This window comes from Ruditapes philippinarum, unplaced genomic scaffold, assembly GCF_026571515.1.
Source record: "Ruditapes philippinarum isolate M1 unplaced genomic scaffold, ASM2657151v2 ctg3940_1_1_1_1, whole genome shotgun sequence".
NCBI lineage: Eukaryota > Metazoa > Mollusca > Bivalvia > Venerida > Veneridae > Ruditapes > Ruditapes philippinarum.
Window position 1 is genome coordinate 32,170 of NW_026865429.1, and position 23,088 is coordinate 55,257.

General features: G+C 32.0%; 1 protein-coding gene across 2 annotated transcripts in view; it reads left to right on the top strand.

The window, feature by feature from the left end:
* Window positions 1-18,950, top strand: part of LOC132728971 (son of sevenless homolog 1-like) — a 34,195-nt gene extending 15,245 nt beyond the window's left edge. The window contains exons 9-24 of one of the 2 annotated variants that reach the window (XM_060714700.1): window positions 479-606; window positions 794-924; window positions 2,768-2,956; window positions 3,628-3,748; window positions 5,183-5,479; window positions 6,924-7,043; window positions 8,746-8,902; window positions 9,449-9,550; window positions 10,229-10,384; window positions 11,214-11,396; window positions 12,199-12,316; window positions 12,658-12,830; window positions 17,099-17,215; window positions 17,511-17,580; window positions 17,677-17,763; window positions 18,183-18,950. In XM_060714700.1, coding sequence (XP_060570683.1) covers window positions 479-606; window positions 794-924; window positions 2,768-2,956; window positions 3,628-3,748; window positions 5,183-5,479; window positions 6,924-7,043; window positions 8,746-8,902; window positions 9,449-9,550; window positions 10,229-10,384; window positions 11,214-11,396; window positions 12,199-12,316; window positions 12,658-12,830; window positions 17,099-17,215; window positions 17,511-17,580; window positions 17,677-17,763; window positions 18,183-18,721 — 2,688 coding nt within the window. In that variant the 3' untranslated portion in view covers window positions 18,722-18,950. Of the gene's footprint in view, window positions 1-478; window positions 607-793; window positions 925-2,767; window positions 2,957-3,627; window positions 3,749-5,182; window positions 5,480-6,923; window positions 7,044-8,745; window positions 8,903-9,448; window positions 9,551-10,228; window positions 10,385-11,213; window positions 11,397-12,198; window positions 12,317-12,657; window positions 12,831-17,098; window positions 17,216-17,510; window positions 17,764-18,182 lie in introns of both variants that reach the window. The other variant, XM_060714699.1, reaches the window with a different exon arrangement.
* Window positions 18,951-23,088: the final 4,138 nt, after the last annotated feature.

Genomic DNA, 23,088 nt, shown 5'->3' on the forward strand with positions numbered 1-23,088 from the left:
TGAAGTAAAAAGAAGCACTTTAAACATATATAGCTTGTGATTTCCTTGAAGTAAGGTCATATCTGGTTAGACATATGATAAATGTCAACGTCATAACATTATGCTGATTATTTTTTTCAAAGTCATCAACCTGTTATTCTGTTTTGAAAATAATGTGTTAAAATTATAAAATGATTTTGGCATCGGCTGAATATGTTCACTTCAGGTTTGTATTTATGCTTAGATATTTAGTGTATTATATATAATTATTTTCTTGAAATAACGTTTCTTATTTACTTCTTACTTAGGTGGAAATACACTTGTGCAAAGTTATTTTAGGCAAGGGCATTATGTCTTTGTTTTACACCAATTGTCCATGACTTTGTGAGACAGCCCTCATAGACTTAACAGGAAAAAGGGCAAAGAAAATATAGTGGTTTCATACAATTTTGTTAGAATACTTTAGTTCATAATTATGACATTATTGAATATTTTGCAGGCTTTGATAGCTACTAGTCCCAATGAAGAAGACAGTGAATGTTTAGAACAAGCCAGTGGCCTTCTAGCACCTATCAAATATCTCATGGAGAATAAATTCTCTGGTAATCTTGCCAAAAAGAAGCCATGGTAAATTCTTACATATTATTATACATTTACATTGTCAAATGCAAAGTAATCAAATTGTTGAAATGAAAGAACAAAGATAATAGTTAAATGTTAATTCCTCTATTTAAAGCTTAACAAATTAAAGGTGATAACACGATATTAAAATCAAAGATTTTTACAAACATTCTCACTTGTGGTGTATTTGTAGGGAAACTTCGTTGAGGTTACAAGGCAGAACAGGTCGCCAGGCTGTAGTTCAGAAAATGTCAGAACTTCAAAAAAGTATTGATGGTTGGGAAGGTAGAGATATTTGGCAAAGCTGTAGTGAATTTATACTGGGTGAGTTACATTTATTGTATGTACTATATTGTATACTTAGTCTAAAAATGGCAGTAGAACTTAGTTCTTCCAAAAGTTTGATACAGTAGAACTTTGGTAAGTCTAATTTGATGGGACTTGTGTATTAACTTCAAGACATCAGGACTTCGGCTTAAGTATCGCTCTCAGTTAAATGACAAAATTTTGAGACATTGATGTTTACCAGTTAGTTACAATAGGCGTAATAAATGGAAAAGGCGATAACCAGCTTAACGTTAATATATCCAGTGCGACTATCATACGGAAGACGGACAAAACCCCACCAGTTAAAACCCCACCACTCAAAATTTTATAGAGTGGACAAAACCCCACCACTAAATTTTACTAGAATGGCATAACAACGCCCACCACTTAAAAATTTCACAGAAGTGGACAAAAACCCGATGGATCATGTCTCACTTAAATGAAAAATTTGTGGCTGTGATTTTCCAGTTATAAAATAGGGGCGTATAATGGAAATGCGTCGTCGTTATTATCCCTGCACTACATACACACACCAAAATCTATAAAGATCCAAAATGAAATTTATTCCTAATTTTTATGCTTAATTACAAATACGGCAATCATTTCAATTGAAGCATGTTCTCACACAAATGAATGCACACAAAGGCTGTAAAAATCCTCAGCTTTGTAATTAACAACTGTCATACAAATTGATCGGCAATCATTGTAGCCGATAGGAAAGGTGTGAAAAACATGTTGAGATCAAAAGTGTCATATTAATCATGTAAAAACTTCTACAAAAGGAAAAAAATTGACACAAAAAAATTCAACTTTTAATAAAGAATAAATAGGGGATGGAGGGGGGATCATGACTTTCTTTATACTTTGACGCATCAATAAAATCATCAAGTTTGACATATAAAAGTTCTACTGTATATAATTCTGCAGAAAAAGATGCAAACTAGCATATGTCAAACAAAATTAGGTTAAAATTTGTTTTCCCAGATAAAAGTTAAATTCAATTATGTTTAGAATAGAGTGAAAAAAAACCTGTCACATATGTTATTTAACCTGTGAATGAACCGTGTCAAAGTTGACCAATTATATCAAATTATTTCTCCTGGAAGCCTAGCAAAATAGAAAGGAATTTTCTTACATTAAAGCCACTTGAAGGACACTAAAAGTTCACACTTTATTGATACACATAAAAAATAATCAACTTCCATGAGGAATTTTAATATATTCTTACAGCGTTTCTTTTTTTTTTTGGCACAATGAACTATTTTTTATAAAAAGAGAAAACAAGTTGAAAAGATAATTCCTTTTGTCCTTTACTGAAATTAATAGATGAATAACCAAATTATTTAGATGTTTTAAGATGTGTACCTTTCATAATCTCAAATTAATGGACAATATGATATATCAGTACAAATCAAAGTCATTATTCTCTCTGAATTTAACTTGTCATATTAGTATTAGTCCTGCTTATTGTTGGCAGGTTTCTGTCTTGGTTCAACAGAATTTTCAGGATTTGCTTCAATTTTGATAGTTGACTTCACATTTATATTTGACCTCATGGTCTCTGCAAAGAGAAAGCATTTATTCTTATGACATTACCCTCTAGGATTTTATATATTGTTCACCCATATTTTCTTGATTGGGACTAACCAGATACATCTCAAAATTATTCAGTTGGCTGTGAGCAGCTTCCTTTCGAACTTTGTTACATGTAACATCTTGCCATCCCACATGTGATCACCTTGACCTTGTTAGGTATTCCTGCTCTTCAATTGTTGATTATGTTGAACCATACAAATCGTTTCATTAAATAGCATTATGTAAAACCTTGACAACATTTCAGATGGTGTATTAATGAAGCATGCACGTGGTAAGAATACAGAACGACATGTATTTTTGTTTGATGCCCTCATTGTGCTGTGTAAACAAAACGTCAGAAGAACGTCAGTGTCTCAGCCACAAGGAGAGTTTAAGTTGAAGGAGAAATTCAACATAAGAAAAATTGAAGTACGGGATAAAGAAGACTGTGATGGTAGGCTATATATATATATGAGCCGCATAATGACAAAACCAACATAGTGCGTTTGCGACCAGCATGGATCCAGACCAGCCTGCGCATCCGCGCAGTCTGATCAGGATCCATGCTGTTCGCCTACAAACCCTATTACAAGTAGAGAAACTGAAAGCGAGCAGCATGGCTCCTGATCAGACTGCGCAGATGGAAACACACTATGTTGGTTTTGTCATGACACGGCTCATTTCATATTAATTGATATAATACATAATTGATAGCTACTTTCCTCAGAATGGATTTAAGAGGGTGAAAATAAGTATATTTTATGTATGAGGAAAACAAAAGAAAATTGATATTATCAATTATAAGACAAAATGAAAATAAAATATTCTGTTCAACATAAGGTAATTTAATCACATAAGGCATGGGTACATGAAGTTCAGGCTTTTTTCTGCACCTGAAAGAGCTCTCCATATAATACCAATTGAAATAATACTAAATTCAGGGTTTGCAAATTTCTTGCACTCATGATAAGGTGATGTTTTATCATCTATATTTCTGACAGCATTTATAATATACAGTCCTTGAAATTTTAATCATTCATCAGTGGCATTTCCTTTTTATGTCACTGATTGTTGATATGGAAATTAAGTATAGTGTATCTTTAACATGTATTTTCTTGTTTTCAGATTATAAGAATGCATTTGAATTACAAGCCAAAGACCATAGTAACCATGTGTTACTGGTTGCTAAGACACCAGAGGAAAAGAGCAACTGGATGGCTGCTCTCATATCACTTCAAACTAGAAGGTTTATATTTTGATTTTTATCTAGGGATTACTGAATTGAGTCTATTTGTCTAGTAAAATTCTTACAAAGATAGATATGATATGATATATTACATATGAAAAATTTGAATTACGAGATTATAAACAAGGAAACGGCTTGATATCAAATTTGCACTAGATATCTATTTGACAATATTATTTCTAGGGATGGCAACGAATACCAAAATCAATACTAGAGTACTCGGTCGTTTTTCCGATCGAGAACTCGGTTACTCGGATGATTTTTAATGATCTTTAAAGTTTTATCACACAATCAGTATCAACACCGTCTGTATGCTACTTTCGTTTTCTATTTTAATTCATAGAATTCGTAACTATAAATAGGACTGCAAGAAATATAAAAATATAAACATAAGAAATGTCAATGACAGCATTTCTTATATACCTATAAATTTTCTCCCTAAATTACAGGATGAACTTGATGGCAAATGCAAATACGCTTCAATTAACGGATAGAAATTGACAAATACGGTACCATATATGGAAGTGCCGGACTTTTTTTGACATTGGTTCCGATCTTAGCTTTGTATAAACGTAGCATTTAAAACGGGAACCAAAATTATAAAAGGCGTGGCCGGTTTTGCAAAAATTACGTATTCATCTGTCGGTCATAAATTTACTTCCTGACAGCTACATTTCATTTTATTGAAATTTCTTATAGTGTAGGTATAATGAAAATCATTTATAATTCAAACAAAGGTATATAATGAAAGGAAAATTATGTTGTAGAAGCTTTCTAAGCCTATGCATTTTTCTACTCGCAATGTTGGAAAATTGATATTTCGCTCGACCTTCGGTCTCGCGAGATATCAATTTTTCCACCGCTGCTTGTAGCACAACATAATATTCCGTATATATTTACGTTTTTATAATTAACAAGTTTCGGCCTCAAACTGTCTAATATTTAAAGGTGATTAAATATCATAAGAGGCCGAATGACGAAAACGGCACAGGACTGTGTTCAATCCCATACGCGTGTCAAACTGCTGATCGTCTCGTTAAATTTACAATATCATTTTCACACCTCTGCAAGGATGTTTTGATTGCATTTAACAAGTATTTATATAGATACGTGTACATTTCCGAATTTCTGAACTAATCTTTCTTAATCGCAAAAACGTAGAAATTAAATATTTTTTTCCGAGTAATCGATTATCAATTTTGTTAACCGATATTCGGAGGTTCGATCGAGTACTCGGTTAACCAGTTACTCGTTGCCATCCCTAATTATTTCACACCAATCATTTGTCTTTCAAATGAAGTTCCCTTGTGATGATATGTAGTACTTGTATAGCTGAACTCAAGGTGTTTTAATAGGCCATGTTGATTGACATCTGTTAAACATAAAAGAAATTAAACATTGTGTCAATTATAATTGAAGATAATGTTTTTACAGTATGTTGGAGAGACAGTTGGATGCCATATTGAGAGATGAAGAAAAACAAACACCATTAAAACTGCCAGATCCAGGGTTGTATAGGTTTGCTGTTGAAGATTCAGAAAACAATATTGTATTTGAGGATCAACCAGCGGCCCCAGGGGAGAGTCCACTTATTAAGGGCGGGACCCTTATAAAATTAGTGGAGCGTCTCACATATCATATGTATGCTGATCCAAAATTTGTGAAAACTTTTCTGACCACTTATAGATCATTCTGTAGTCCTCAACAGTTACTAGAGATGTTGATAGAAAGGTTTGTAGAAAAAAATATTGCACATTTAAATGGTTAATTTAATATATAATTATGGACCAGTTATTTCATGTAATAGTAGAAAAAAAACTGTTATTTGTTCTATAAACAGATGTACATGTATATAATTATTCTTCTAAAACAATTTCCAAATATCCAAGAATATGTTATATATGTTAGACTTTATTGAAAATAGATTTCTAATAACCTCCCTTTATTTACATGAAATGTAAATTCTGTAATATTTTTTATAAATAATGCTTATTTGAACATACAATATTGATAAGTCTTCATTTGTTGAGCATCAGATTTATGATATAAAACCATAAAAAATTTGAGTTACAGGATCTTTGATATTGGCTGAAATGAAGCTGTTATACTTGTCACCCATTGACATGGTACCTGGCCCGGCTTTCACTAACATTCTCGAACTGAGATAAATCTCAACTTAAGATTGTCTCAATATTAACTGAGATTCTTACTCACCTGAGAAAAATCGCAAGTTGGCTTTCACTAAACTTTTTCTCAACATTTGAGAATTTTCTCAACTGAGACTGTTTTTTCTCAAGACATAAGCGGCTATCTTAATGTGCATTGTTGATGATCGAGCTTCTATTTTACGAAGTATATCATGTATATAGTTGCTGTTTTGATGTAAGATGAGCAACAGGGAAATACTTGTATATTTATTACATTAAGTAGATCTATATTCTAGATCTATATTTTCTTGTTTTATTTAAAAAAAAAAAACAACAACAAAAAAATGTTTATACAATAACAAAAACACCAAAAAGCAATTGCAAATGTGTGAAAATTTGAAGGCTAATGAAAATAAGTTATCAAGAATGAATGTACATCAAAAGTAAACAAACAAAATTCAATAAATCATTTTTAGTATGATTATTGTGACGTCATAATTTCATGACGTCATGAATTAGAGCGCATGATGTCACCCACAATAATCAGTCAATATAATTACTAAATACATGAAAATAATAGGAACTTAATTGCCAAAAAAGTCAAATTATGTTTATTTATCAAAATAACCATGCAGAAAGTAAAAATACCCCTGAGAATAATAATTTAGCTTCACTGAGACATAATCTGAGACAGCCAAACCTTGTCTCAATATATCTGAGAAAAATCTCAAATCTTAAGTTGAGATTTTTCTCAATATTTTTTAGTGAAAGCCAAACTGAGAAAAATCTCAATCTCAATTTCTGATTTGAGAAAAATCTCAGATTTGAGCTGAGATTTTGACTTTGAGAACGTTAGTGAAAGCCGGGCCTGTTCCATTGCTCATTTAACATGTACATATGGGCTTTCATTAACAACAGAAAACTAATCATTAGCCTTTTATATCCTTAAAAATGAGGTTTCCTAAATGTTTTTGTTTAAAATTACCAGTAGATATTTATAAGAACAATACATATTACCTTGTATACAGGTTTAAGATTCCTGATATAGAGATGGATCCTGAGATGGTCGCTGATAACAATGATAATTTACAGTTGAGGGATGATCTCAAAAGATTCCGTAAGGAATATGTCAAACCTGTGCAATTTCGGTAAGATATTTTAAACTTTGCTAAAAAAAAAAAACCCCAAAAAACCTCTATTATATATTGATCATAATTATGACTTTTATTAGCTTGACTTGTCTAGTCTACTTGGCATTGCATTGACGTAATTTGTTTAAGGTGTTACATGCAATTTCATCTTGTTAAATATTGAGGATATTCTCTTGAATGTTAACACAAGTCATTTTCATATGTCTTAAGAATAATTGTTGGTCTATGTCAAGACCTTCATTACTGGTAACGGGCATAGATTAAATTATACTAAATACAAAATACTCGTATGATTTTATGATATTACAAAAATATAGATTACAAGCGTTTTAATGCAATCAAGCACTGAAAAAATTATAATTGAAACCCTACACATATCTTTTGGGATCAATATTTCAGTTCTTAAGTCCAGAATGGAATATTTACTAAACGTGTGAATAAAGTTTATTAGTCCCCTACCGGTTTAACCGGAGGGGACTTTAGGTTTACCCTCCGTCCGTCTGTCAGTCCGTCAGTCAGTCCGTCCGTCCCTCCACAAAACTGGATCCCGCGATAACGCAAAAAGTACTGAAAATATTTTTATGAAACTTGATATATGGATAGATGGCAGTATGGAGATTATGCACGTCTTTTTCTTTTCTTCCTATGTTGAAAATTCTAGTTGCTATGGCAACAAATAGTCTGAAAATATGGCAAATTTAACACATAAACTGGATCCAGTGATAACTCAAGAAGTACTGAAAATATTTTTATAAAATTTGAAATATGGGTAGATGGCAGTCTTCAGATTATGCACATCTTTCTCTTTTCTTCCTATGTTGAAAATTCTGGTTGCTATGGCAACAAATAGCCTGGATTTCAAGATTTCTGATTTAATTTTTTCAGCTTTTTCACTATAAGTTCTTTATTTCTTAAGGTGTTTGCTTCAAACTTTAAATATAAGTTTCTGGTCATCAACCACATAATATGTGACAAGGTTTACAACTCTAGCACAAAAATTTTCAGTATTACCTCCCTTGAACTTAGAATTCTTATGAAAAAAAATGTTGTCTTTTTGAAATAACTTCTTTATTTCCTAATGCATCTACTTCAAACTTCATATATATGTTTCTTATTATCACTCAACATTTTTGAGAAGGTTAAATACTCTAGCAAGACTATTTCCAGAATTATGTCCCCCTTGAACTTAGATTTTTTTCGAGAAATTGGTATTTTTTACTCCAACTTCTTCATTCCTTATAGGATTTACTTTAAAATCCCACATCGTAATAATATGACAAGGTTGTATAAACATAATTGCCTTACTAGGCAGGGAAACTTAACACATTACTGAGAAATAGACAAACTTAGAACTCAAAAGATTTAAGTTCATTCATGTCATTCATTCACTGGTAAAATTGAAATCAGAATGTTGCTGGGGTTCTAACCGGTAGGGGACTTATGGATTGCTTGCAATACTATGGTAATTGCTTGTTCATTTAAGAATTTCTGTTCTTATTAATTTTTTCTTGGGTATGTAGATGCACTTTGTTGAAAAAAAGAAAAAACTTTTACAAACAAGTATGTGTATTATCTACCTATTAAGTAATGTTTCTTTTGTTTGAAATTGTGACAGACTACTTTTACAGTTTTTATTACCACATGAATAAAAGAGATAATCCATATCTATCCTCAAGTGTGTTGCATTTTCTTTAAACAGAGTGGTAAATGTGTTACGGCACTGGGTAGATCACCACTTTTATGATTTTGAAAGAGATTCCAGTCTACTGGAGAAGCTGAAAAAATTTCTTGACACAGTCAAGGGAAAAGCAATGAAAAAAATGGCTGACTCAATTTTAAAAGTTATACAGAGAAGGGTGAGAAAAACTTTTTGAATTTTTATTATTTTTTTGTTTGCATTAGTCTTTTAATCTTTGTATTAGAGGCTTCAACAGATAAAATGAGAAACATCATAATTAATGGTTATTTAAGTAATTGTTATATGACCTTCATAACTTAAGTAATTTTTATATGACCTTCATAATTTTTAGTAATTGTAATATGACCATCATAGTTTAAGTAATTGTTATATGACCTTCATGACTTTAGCAGTTGTTATATGACCTTCATAACTTAAGTAATTGTTATATGACCTTCATAGTTTAAGTAATTTTTATATGACCTTCATAACTTAAGTAATTGTTATATGACCATCATAGCTTAAGTAATTGTTATATGACCTTCATGACTTTAGCAGTTGTTATATGACCTTCATAACTTAAGTAATTGTTATATGACCTTCATGACTTAAGCATTTGTTATAATTTATGACCTTCATAACTTCAGCAATGTAAGAGCTTTGCCTTTACTGGTACTTTATTTCGCTTTAAATATTTTGTTATGCTTAATGTTTTATTATTCAGACGGAGTTGACAAAAGCTGGACGAGAGTTCACATACCAGAAAACTCCACCTATTATAGAGTGGCATCTTACACACAATAAGAACGAATTTGATCTGTTAAATGTAAGTTACTTAAATTTTACATATAATTATAACTACTGTTTTCAATTTTATTGCTGATACTAGCAAGTGGGTCATGTCCATATCTCTGCTTTTCTTCGAGGTGATTGATGCACATTGATGAGTTCTACCTGCAACACACATTTCCAAGTCAAAATGTCAAAGGTCATGGTATTGCAAAAAAAAAAAAAAATGGCCTTTAAAGTGCATTTATCTAGGAAATTCAAACTTTGATTAAGTTTATAGTCAATAACTTTAATTGTGATTTGAAACTTGATTTGTGGATACATCTAGAAGAGTTCTATCTGTCGCACCCATTTTCAGATCAAAAGTTAATTTGATTTAATTCTAAAGTAAAAGATCTGTTTATTTAAGAAATGTGCAATTTACCCTCCTGCACTGAGGAAAGCATGCCCTGACAACTCTTATTAATTTTAATCCTCACTCTTCTGAAGATATTATATCATGAAAATTCCAAAATTAAACATCAAACAGTAATAGGGTGTAACTAGACTGTGTAAGCTGGAATGGTTCTCTATTTTCAGCGGGAGGTTAGGTTTGTTTTTAATGAATTCTTAAAAAGTTAAGGGTAATATAAACTATGGAAGTGTGCTTTGAAAAAGAATTAAGGTAAAAAATACATAAAAGATATTTGTCATATATTGATTTTTCTGTTTGTAGTTGCATCCTATAGAAATAGCTCGACAGGTGACTTTACTGGAGTTTGACTTGTATCGAGCTGTCCAGCCATCAGAATTAGTTGGAAGTGTCTGGATGAAAAGCACAAAGAATAAGACGTCTCCAAATCTTCTTAAGATGATAGACTTTTCAAACAGTGTATGTTCATCATAACTACTCCGGTTTTGAAAAATTTTAAAATCCATTTTTAGCTCGACTATTCGATAAGAATAAGTAGAGCTATTGTAGTCACCTGAGTGTCGGCGTAACCACTTATGTTAAAGCTTTTGTAATAGTTCAAATATTTTCAAAGTCCATTGACCTATGGCTTTTAAACTTTGCACACTTGTTCACCATCATTACCCCAACCCGTAAACAGGAGGAGGTAACTGTATCAATCATTTTGACAGAATTATGCCCTTTTTTCGACTTAGAATTTACGTTAAAGTTTTTGTAATACCTCAAATATTTTCAAAGTCCATTGACATATGGCTTTGAAACTTTGCACACTTGTTCACCATCATTACCCCAACCTGTAAACAGGAGGAGGTAACTGTATCAAGCATTTTTTTTTTACAATCAAGCACTAAGAATAGTCGAGCATTGCTGTCCTACCGACAGCTCTTGTGAATATTAAAATTGAGTTAATTTATTTTTCAAACTATAATATTAAGCTTGGACAGTAAAACAAAAAAAAACTAAAATAAAGATTTTATGTATGTTCATTATTGCTATTTTCATCTTTTTGTATGCTTGATGAAACATTACAGATTTTATATACAATATTTTAACATTTTAGCACCTCCACATAGAATTTATGCAGCATAGATATTTCATCAGCAAACTTTATATATTTGTCTTGAAGAATCAAATTTAATTAAGCTAAATTAATAGATAAAAGATAGTTCAAACTTTTTGTGAATTCATCTAATATTATATGAAAGCAAGATGAAGAACAGTCCTGTGAGATATATTATACATATTACAGTTAACATTCTGGCTAGAGAAGTGTATTATTGAGACAGAGAACTTGGAGGAACGTGTTGCAGTTATTAGTCGTTGTATAGAGATAATGGCAGTATTTCAGGAGTTAAATAACTTTAATGGTGTTTTAGAAGTTGTCAGTGCTCTCAACTCAGCACCTGTTCATAGGCTTGAACACTCATTTAGTGTAAGTTGTCACTTGTTTACTAAAAAATATCATTGTTATTTTATTATTTGCTGTGTATATTTTTATCTGGTTTTTATATGGCATTTTTCATTCAGGTTGGGCTCCAGTTCTTGAAAAGTTGCTATTGAATAGTAGGGAAAGAATGATGTTTAAAGAATATCCTGATTTAGAAATATATTGGATATTATTCTTATAATTATAATAATACTGTGTGTCATTTATAAAATGTTGACTGTATTATTAATATGATAATGGTTGTATAGTATAATTAATTTCACAGTTTTGTTAAGTATAATCAATGATTTTTCAGAGTTTGCACCATGTAAAGTCTAGAAGAAATCATTATTGGATCCATTTATATCTTTCCAGAGTCCAAAATGTCCATATCAGATGCATATTGTACCTCATATAGCCTTATTTTCATTTTTAGTGTTTATATAAATGCATATCATGCTACATTCAGCATTGATTTCATTTTTTGGGAGTCCAAAAATACAGTTCAAATCCTCATTATACTTGAAGTAACTTAGTTATTTCAAAATGTCAAAATATTGTGAAATAAAGGTCATAATACATTTATAAGAACAATATAAATTCTATTCTACAGCTGCAAAACGTGTATCAGACAAGGTTAATGCCTTATCCAATATAGTTTGACATCTGTATATTTATCCAATAACATTTCAGTGTACTCAACAATGTATAACCTCATAGTATTATACATTATTTTTATGTTATTAGCTCTGCATTATTCATATAACATTGGTTTTTGTATTAAATCAATGGTTTTTGTATTAATTAGGAGGTTAATCATAGATTAATCAAGCTGATGAATGAGTCAAAGGAGTTAAACTCTGACCATTTCAAGAAGTACACAGAGAAGTTACGCTCCATAAACCCCCCATGTGTTCCATTCCTAGGTAAAACATTACAATTCTATTATATAATGTCCCAATTTATTCCATTCTTGTGTCTTATTGTATACTATTTGACATTCTTATGCTAACTGCATTTTATTCATAAAGTTGTATTAGGTACCTAAAAGATTATTATTATGGTATTATTAAACTTTACATTCTAATCTTAAAGCATATCTTAGGCAATATTAGACTTTATAATGCAGCATTTTGACTAAATTCTTTTAGAATCGGATAGAAATAACAGGTTTTCTTAAGCATTAACTCATGTATATCCACTATCAAATTTAAGATGGGATTCAATTTTATAAGCATGTTCTATTTTATAAATATATATATTACAGGAATGTATTTGACAAACATTCTCAAGACAGAAGAGGGAAATCCAGATTTTTTAAAACGAGACCAAGAAGGCCTCATAAATTTTAGTAAGAGACGGAAAGTAGCAGAAATTACAGGAGAAATACAGCAATATCAGAATCAGCCATACTGTCTCAAAGTGGAGTCAGATATACGGGTAATTTTATTATTGATAATTAAAGTTAATCTTCACTTGTTATGTCAGTAATAGATATTATTGAAAGATGTGTATGAATAATTATATATACATGTACATGTATTATTGAACCTAAACTGTGAAATTTAATTGTATAAATTTTTTGCATTACTAACATATATATCATCAATGTTTTCTTTTTCAAAATGTATTAACTGTCAATAAGATACAATCGCAGAATAGAGTGTTTGCCTGTTTATTTATACAAGGGATATAATAACAAAATAATTGAGTTGTATGTTAAAAGATTTATCTCTGAAGAGTAGATACATGTATACTTGAACCCCATGATACTGGTGGCTCTACAGCACCGGTGTATTCACATATCTCGCAATATTATTGTCAACGCCACCTACCTACTGTTTACATTGACATGCTCTACTAATATTTGCTATAACATTTTGGTGGGTTTCTGAAGAAAATATTTCACATATCCTACCTTACTTTTCTTTACTATCCTATTCCTCCATTGCATTAATCGGTCTCTCTACAAAACTTTTTTTTTCCAAAAAAAGATAATAAAAAAAATGACAATACTGACCTCATTCACCTCCGTTTTATGTCACTTGACCTTTTGACATCATTTTTGGTGGGAAAAATTAATCTATGGAAAGCCATTTGTGCATATAAAATAGTTTGTGAAAATTGAAAATTCAGTTTCATTCAGTCTTTTAAGGGAATCTTCATCATATAGAAATGAAATAGATTCAATGATATAAAAGGACCAGAAAATCAAAACAACACTAAAATTAAGTGATGGGAATTTTTGAATCCAACCACATGGTATAATAAACACCTGTAATTGGGAGTAAATGATTCTAAAACAGAGATCCCTTGGGGGTAATAAAAGGTGAACAGTAAGTTATTGAAACGCACATTTTTATGTTGTTTTAAAGTTGTCTTTTTAGCTCACCTGTCACAAAGTGACAGGGTGAGCTTTTGTGATCGCTTTTCGTCCGGCGTCCGTCCGTCCGGCGTCCGTAAACTTTTACTTTAAATGACATCTCCTCATAAACCAGTAAGCCAATTTCATCCAAACTTCACAGGAATGTTCCTTTGGTGGTCACCTTTGAAAATTGTTCAAAGAATTTAATTCCATGCAGAACTCTGGTTGCCATGGCAACCAAAAGAAAAAACTTTAAATATCTTCTTCTAAAAAACCCAAAGAGCTAGAGCTTAGATATTTGGCATGAAACATCTTCTAGTGAGTGTCTACCAAGTTTGTTCAAATAAAAGCCCTGGGGTCAAAATTGGCCCTGCCCCAGGGGGTCATTGATTTTCCCTAAATGCATATAGTAAAAACTTAAAAATCTTCTTTTAAAGAACCCAAAGAGCTAGAGCTAAAATTGGGGGTCATTGATTTTCCTTATATGTGTATAGCAAAAATTTAAAAAATCTTCTTCTAAAAAACCCAAAGAGCTAGAGCTTAGATATTTGGCATGAAACAACTTCTAGTGAGTGTCAAATAAAAGCCCTGGGGTCAAAATTGGCCCTGCCCCAGGGGGTCATTGATTTTCCCAATATGCATATAGTAAAAACTTAAAAATCTTCTTTTAAAGAACCCAAAGAGCTAGAGCTAAAATTGGGGGTCATTGATTTTCCTTATACAGTTGACTCTCAATAAGTCAAAATCGCTTTACTCAAAATACCGCCTTAGACGAATAATTTCTAAAGTCCCGTCAAATTTCCTTCTTTATCTTTGTATTTTTACTCCGCTTAGCTCAAATTTGACTTACCGAGACTCCTGTTTAGTCGAAAAGAAAATTTGGTCCCGTCAATTAAAGTCCAACATATTTTCATCTCAATTAGTCGAAGTGTGAAAACAGACGACTGATCAAAGGTCGGCGACATCAAGGTGAGATGTTGTCACTCGTGATTTACACGTTTCATAGTAATTTTTAATTGCCGGTCATCATGTATTATTAACACGTCGTAAAAGTGACTTTAATCTGTTTCAGGACTTAAAATTTAATGGTTTTATCAGTTAGATAATTAAATTAAAATTTGATTACATTTCTTTAAGAAAGTTTACTCGTGCCAGTCTGACGGGGGTTAGTCAAATAACAGCCTAGGTATCAACGTAAATGACGTTTGTATAATTAATGTTCCGCCATATTGCATACATTAATTTCTACTTCCGGTTCACGATAGTTGCTAATTTCGTTTTCATCCGATGATCAATTAAATCAAATATAATTGTGGGTTTATGTTTCACTATTGATATACATGTATTAAATTTTGAATTTAAAATTTGTAGTTGTGAGTGATTTACCGTCATTTCAATGGTTAAATATTGCAGCATTGCCGCTAACAACAATAACGTGCATTCAATCAGGCACATGTATATACATGTACGAATGTTAACTTAATGGCGGTAGTTCCACGTTACTCGAATTCCGTTTCTCTCGAAGTAAAATGCCCAGTCCCTTGGATTTCGAGTTACCGAGAGTCGACTGTATGTGTATAGCAAAAACTTAAAAAATCTTCTTTGAAAAAAACCAAATAGCTAGAGTTTAGATACTAAGCATGAAACATCTTCTAGTGAGTGTCTACCAAGTTTGTTCAAATAAAAGCCCTGGGGTCAAAATTGGCCCCGCCCCGGGGGTCATTGATTTTCCTTTTATGTGTATAACAAAAACTTAAAATATCTTCTTTGAAAAATCTCAAATAGCTAGAGTTTAGATATTAAGCACGAAGCATCTTCTAGTGAGTGTCTACAAAGTTTGTTCAAATAAAAGCCCTGGGGTCAAAATTGGCCCTGCCCCAGGGGACATTGATTTTCCTTATATGTGTATAGCAAAAACTTAAAAATCTTCTTTGAAAAAACCCAAATAGCTAGAGTTTAGATATTAAGCATGAAACATCTTCTAGTAAGTGTCTACAAATATGGTTCAAATAAAAGCCCTGGGGTCAAAATTGGCCCCACCCCGGGGGTCATTGATTTTCCTTATATGTGTATAACAAAAACTTAAAAATCTTCTTTGAAAAATCCGAATAGCTAGAGTTCAGATATTAAGCATGAAACATTTTCTAGTAAGTGTCCACAAAGATTGTTCAAATACCAAACTGGCCCTGCGCCAGGTGTGTCATTGTTTTTAACTATATGTGTAAAGAAAAAACTTGACCAGCTAGACCTTAGATGTTTAGCATGAAACATCTTCTAATGGGTGTCTACCAAGTTTGTTCAAATAAAAGCCCTGGGGTTTAAACTGGCCCCACTACCGGGGCCTATATACAGGTGAGCGACTTCAGGGCCATCATGACCCTTTTGTTTTTCAGATATGAATAAAAAAATGCTAAAATGCTACTTTTGTTATTAAAACTGCAATGGCTTTCCATATAAATAACATTTTTACCAGTGCACCGGTAGCATGAAGTCTGTTTAACTTCGTCATACAAAATGGCCGACCATTGTTTACATTTGTAGTGAGCGAGAATTTCAGAGTAACAGAACTCTGTAATGTATTTTTAAGAGGATTAAATGTTAATGAAGTTGTTTATTTCTTCTTTTTTTCAAGTCAGTAAAATTTTATCTGAAAAACACCTTGTATAAAATATGTACTCTGGTATCATGAACACCCAAGCTACATTCATTAGAGAAGGCTATAATGTTATTTTAATTCACATACTTGTCAGTACTGGGTTCATGGGGAAGGAGGCATGGTTGTGACTCAAGTAAGGCTTTAACTTCTGATACCCATGATAAGTGGCAAACTCCATAACTTGTCGACCACCACTCCTGTTATAGCAGTTACAAGTATCTAATTGTTTGATAACGTAATTGACAATGCCTGTCCTTATTTAATGATTATCCTTATAATCTGTCAGTGCCACTATTACAGCTGTCAGAAACAGCTGACTTGATATATGTCATAGTATTACATAAATATAAATAAAAGTTCATGGAAAATTCCCCAAACGTCAAATCACAGGATTACAGGATTAGTTTATACCCAACTGTTATTTAAGATTAAATGGTTTGTTCATTCATTGTTACATTTGTAAATGAGTTGTTTCCACAGTGTGTTTTATAATTTTATGAATTCAAGAGTTTTTTTTTGTGTTTTTTTTGTTGTTGTTTTTTTTGAGAAAGAATAATTTGCTAATTATATTATAAGTGTTATTTTTTAGAATTTTATGGGAAAAAATCTTTCATTTATCAATATCTTCATCTGTTTTTATATCATTATATGAGAAAGGAAATTATTCGATGTACCCGTTTATTTCAGGAATTCTTTGAGAATTTAGAGCCGCTGGAAGGCAGAGATGAAAAGTCTTTTAATGATTATTTATATGAGAAATCATTGGAAATAGAACCAAGAAATTGTAAACAAATTCCAAAATTTGTAAGTTATGTTATTATGTTACTTCTATACTATTGTGTGTTCAAAAAAGATTTAGAATTAAAATGTCTTCATGCTAATTGTGAATGTGGATTTAAAACATGTATTTAGAATAAAATATATAAATTGAAAGTATATATTGAAACCTCATGATTTGATAAATATTTGCAGTTTATGTAATATTTATTTGATTTTATGTTTCTAAACATTTTGCAGTCATGTCATTCTGGAATTTTATTATTTGAAAGATTTAAGAAAAGTAGAATTGCATACACATATATTCACATCTTACTTCTAGCCGAAGAAGTTTAATTATTCCATCAAGTCACCTGGCATTCGTCCAATGTCACGTCGCAGTGATGCACAGTCCAGAAGCCATGCATTCCCGTTCACAACAGCATTTTCTGCTCCGGGATACCAGCGAATAGAGGAAGATCCTGAATCGCAATCGCCTCAGTGTATGACTCCGCCCACTCCTACAACTCCAATCAGTCCTGCCTCTGTGTCAGGGGGTGATAATGGAGTATTTTCTAATGTTACATTAGGCCAAGGTTGGTTTTCTCTTTTAACAACATTAAAATCTTAAAATCATAGTTACATCAAAACATTGCTAGGTTTTATTTAATTTTTTTTCAGTTAAGCATTTACTGTCTATAACATAGATTTAATACTTTCTGCACAAGTGAAATATAAAAATGAGACATCTGTTTTAGAGTGCCTATAGTCTTTGACTTCAAACCACTTATCCCACAATGGTGAATGTTCAAATCCTGTTAGGGATTTTGGATTGGAAGCTATCAAGCTAGCTACCATTTTGAATGTTGATGGACTGTATCCACCAGTAAAGCTGGTAAGTCACTGTATGACCTATTCTGTGTTGTTGCAACAAAAACCAGAAAAAAAATCATATAAAGATAAAATTTTCCCATAAAATTCTGTAGGACTACATATTTATAATATTGCATTTCAGGAGCAACTTCATCACCGTCACCAAGTGCGAATGTTCCAACTGCTGAATTGGTTTCTCTAGTATCTGACACTAAACTGCCTCCTCTACAGCCGCCTCCCCCTTTGCCCCCGCGGCGTAGAAATACAAACACTCGTGACTCAACATCCAGTAGTGCTAGTAGTGATGTGTTCATTAATAGATCTTCTTCTGATCCCCCACAAGTTCCACCTAGGACAGATCATGATCAACCGCCCCCTGTACCCCCACGCCGTGACTCATATAACATGGGGGTGCAGCCCAGAACTCCAACTCTGTTGTCACTATCAAGAACTGTTCCACCAGTCACGTCACGGACGCAAAGTGTGTCACAATTGCCCATAGCTTCTGTTCAAAACACGCAGGTGCATAGTAATACATTACCGCGTTACCATGGAGATAGAGACTCCATTAGAAGTGAAAACTTGGATGATATATTCAAATTTAATGGAGAAAATACTAGTGATATTCCAGCATTGCCGCCAAAAACTTACAGATCACATGCTCGCCAACAAAGCAATTAGGTGAAACTACCTGCAAACTATTATTGTGATTTTGTTATTGATTTCATATAGCTGATATATCTGTCAATAAGGTTTGCAATTATTGAAAGTTGAATTTCTTTTCTTGCTTACAATCTTTATAAAATTGAAATATCATGGTTATTGAAAGCATACAAATGTAGCTTCCAGTTTGGATTAAAGGAAACAAGAAATATGGAACAACAAAAGTAATAAATTTGTACATAAGTTCTATTGGTGTAATATTCTGCTTGTAAGCATTAGAATTTTTATCATAAAAATGCAGTTATCAAAGTTTCTCAAATATGTATTTCCTATCTTATGTACATGTTTAACCCGAGCTTAAGTTAACTTCCATCATGAGCTCCCCTATAATAAAGTGACATTATGCTCATTTTTTCATTGTCAAGTTGAGCTGAATTAGCTATAGGTATAAAAAGATCGACAAATATAGTGGGTTTGACCTATAATTGATAATGACCAATTTAAAAATGAAAGCTGCCTAAAATAAAAATAAAAAAAACTGCCCGCCATTTTTATGATGTGAATGTTACCAATAAGTTATGAAGGCTATGTTTAGAAATTCCTGTGGGTCACATCAGTTATTATTTATTTGTAACAAAGAATTAAAAAACAATGATGAAAACATATAAAGTTAAAGTGAGCATTATGTCACATTAAGTAAGATAATTTATTCAGATTCAGAGCATCTATTGCCAACTCGATAGTCTTTGACTTGACAAGTAGTGTAATGTGTAAAACTTTTGCCTTAAGGATTTCAGAAATATTACTGTTGACAATCGCCTCAAAATAGAAATATTATGAATAAAAATGTAACACTAATACGAAATCATGTTAAATTTTTATTAGTAATAAATATGGTTATAATATTTATTTAAGATTAGGAATTCGGATTAAAAGGGAAAAAAATGTTTACATACCTGATAGTGATAGGTTATGTTTATCATTGGGGCATTGATTGGTCAAATGTTTAAAGTTATGTGTCAAATGGGGTGATGGCAATTATCAGAAACATTGAAGTACTTCATGAAGGTAACTTTACAAGTATTTCTCCCTGTTTGGGATGTATTTTATATGGCTTGGAATCTTGCTTTTTTTGCTCTAACAACATGACAGAGTTTCAGTCTATGTGAAGTCTGTAGCAAATTGACACACACTTTGTACTAAATGTATGTGAAGATTCCCAGTGCTATGTGTGACATCAGTGATAAACAGTGCTATGTGTGACATCAGTGATAAACAGTGCTATGTGTGACATCGGTGATATACAGAACTACGTGTGACATCGGTGATAAACAGTGCTATGTGTGACATCGGTGATATACAGAACTATGTGTGACATCGGTGATATACAGTGCTATGTGTGACATCGATGATAAACAGTGCTATGTGTGACATCAGTGATATACAGTGCTATGTGTGACATCGGTGATAAACAGTGCTATGTGTGACATCAATGATATACAGTGCTATGTGTGACATCAGTGATATACAGAACTATGTGTGACATCGGTGATATACAGTGCTATGTGTGACATCGGTGATATACAGTGCTATGTGTGACATCGGTGATATACAGAACTATGTGTGACATCGATGATATACAGAACTATGTGTGACATCGATGATATACAGAACTACGTGTGACATCAGTGATATACAGTGCTATGACATGTGATATACAGTGCTATGTGTGACATGATATACAGTGCTACGTTGTGACATCAGTGATAAACAGAACTAGTGCTATGTGTGACATTGGTGATATTATACAGTGCTACGTGTGACATCGATGATATACAGAACTACATGTGACATCAGTGATATACAGTGCTATGTGTGACATTGGTGATATACAGTGCTATGTGTGACATCAGTGATATACAGTGCTCAATGTTCTACTGTCAGTCAGTATATACATATTTTTGTTGCTTGTGGTGGCAACAAGTTAATTTTCACAAAAATATCATGGCTTTTGGCATTTCCTCTCATATTTACTGACATATATGAGGTTCAGTACATTTTCTGTCTAAGATTAACTTTGGATACATTAGTTTAAAAGGATTGTTTGTAAATTTTGGTTGTAAAATATGTAGATCTGCACCAGTAAAGTGAAGGGCAAATTTCGGATTGATTGTTTAAATGAATGTTATACCAACAAAACTTTTGTGAACTTTTTCTAGGGATCGTTGGTAATATTAAGCTTATTGTTAACAAAAGCAGAAAATGTGATCTCTTTATGTCAAAGGCATTCTCTGAAAGCTAGAAAGAAGTTAATGAGGTTATTCTTTTCAAATGACAAGAAGTCTATCTTTGCTCCAGTTCAAGAGTGGTAACAAGTTCAGCTTCTTTCTTTATATCGCAGCAAATTGCATGAACTGATGAAAGGCAGAATTCATTGAGTTCAAGAATACTTTATTTTCAATAACCACAATTATCGGTTTCATGATCCAGAGGCATGCACCTGTTTATATTTGTTTAGAAGTCAAAATTATTCCTTGGGTTACATTGCATTTTCAGTAACCACTATTTCAAGAATTGATCTAGTATTATTGAGTAATCTGTGAATTAATGGACTGATTAGATTAATTGTATCCAAAGTTAAATCTATCTTTTTAATGCATTTCTGTTAGCTTTCTTTTACAAAAAGCAGAACAAAAGTTATATAAGCTGGTGCGTAAACAGTTCAGCTGTAACTTGAAAATTGTTGAATGACATTCTGTTATATGACTTAAGTTTTATTGATATACCTCCATGAAGTGTTGGCTGAATTCTTATAAGAACTTGTTACTTAATTGAAATTTGATGAATCAAAATTTAAAGCTGCACCCATTATTGTGATGGATTCCAATTGCTAGTTTCTTAACCAGTCAGTCAATATTAAAGTATTGTTTTGCTTCAAAGCAATTTTTCTAGGTAAGCAGTATAAGTGTCAAATTGCAAACACAAGTATTTATATACAGTAAATATTTTGAATAAAGGGGATTTTTATTGTAAAAAAAAAACAAGAGCTGGTCCCTCTTGTAGAGAAGTGAAGCAAGTGTGTTAGCAGAGATTCTCTGTGATAACAATATATGTAATGTGCAATACGTTGTTCTCACTTCTACTATAAACACTTGTTGTTCATTGGCAACATAAAATAGATGTATCCTCTTCTCCTTTACCTCTCCTACTTAAATCAATTAACTACTTAATATTGCAACATGTGATATTGCATAATAACATACTTTAATTCCTTATTTGCAACTCTAGTGTGCTGTATTTATTTTAAATAAACAGATAAAACATTCTGCATTTAGCTTACAGGTATTGTGAAAACGTATGATCAAATTGCAATAGAAATATTTGATATATGTATTAAAAACACTAGAATTTAAGCCTGTTACAATGTGGCCAGATATGTTCAGATTACAGATTTGATCTGATATTTATCTGGTTACACCATGTCTATTATTGTTGTATGTAACTGTAACTCTCACACTACATATTGATCTTGTTGATGTTTCATTTAGCAGGTGAATCTGTTCCTAGAATAGTCTTCAATATAATATCTATATACCATTATAGACACAGTGAAAGCTGAACCAGAGAAGTTTAACAAATGTCAGACAATAGTATGTTTTGTGGGTCTTGAAAGTGCTTTCAAGTAATAAAAGGTCAATATAAGGCTCGCAAGTTAAAAATCATTCATAAATTTGTTTTAAATAGAAATACAAAAATAATACGTTATTTTAAACTGGCATCTTTGATTTGTCAGAAATATTTCTGTAATTTCATTAGATATCTTGTATGTTACATGTTTGACAGTAAGTGCTAGTACTTAATTAAAGCTTGTGTTCTAGGTTGGTGAAGACAGTTACCAGTAATTCATGTAGAACAGATTCACTGCATTCTCTTATCAACAGAAGCTTGCAAATAACAATGCCAGAGCTAAAGCATAATTTGTTCAAGTATAATAAAACTTGGAGAGATTTATACTGCTGTTTGTGGTATGAGCATGTATAGCTGTGTAAACAAATAAAAACAGAAATGTTTGAAACATACTGTCTTCTTGTTTTCAAATTATCCCTGCAAGAAGTGAATTGTTTACCTTGATGTACATCTGAGCTGGATATAATAGAAGGATAAGTTTTCTAAGAGTTATGGCTCTTTGACATTACACTCCTTCTCACTGGTATTTATCAATATGTGAAGTTTCAATTAGATATTGGTAGGATAAGTATTAGAAAAAATACTCCAAATACAGTTACAGTAAGGTTTTTTGATGGAGCAATCCCTCTTACTGGTCATTATCACTGCGAAGAATTGATCAAAAGTTATTTTCTGGACAAGAGTGTAACAGATGACAA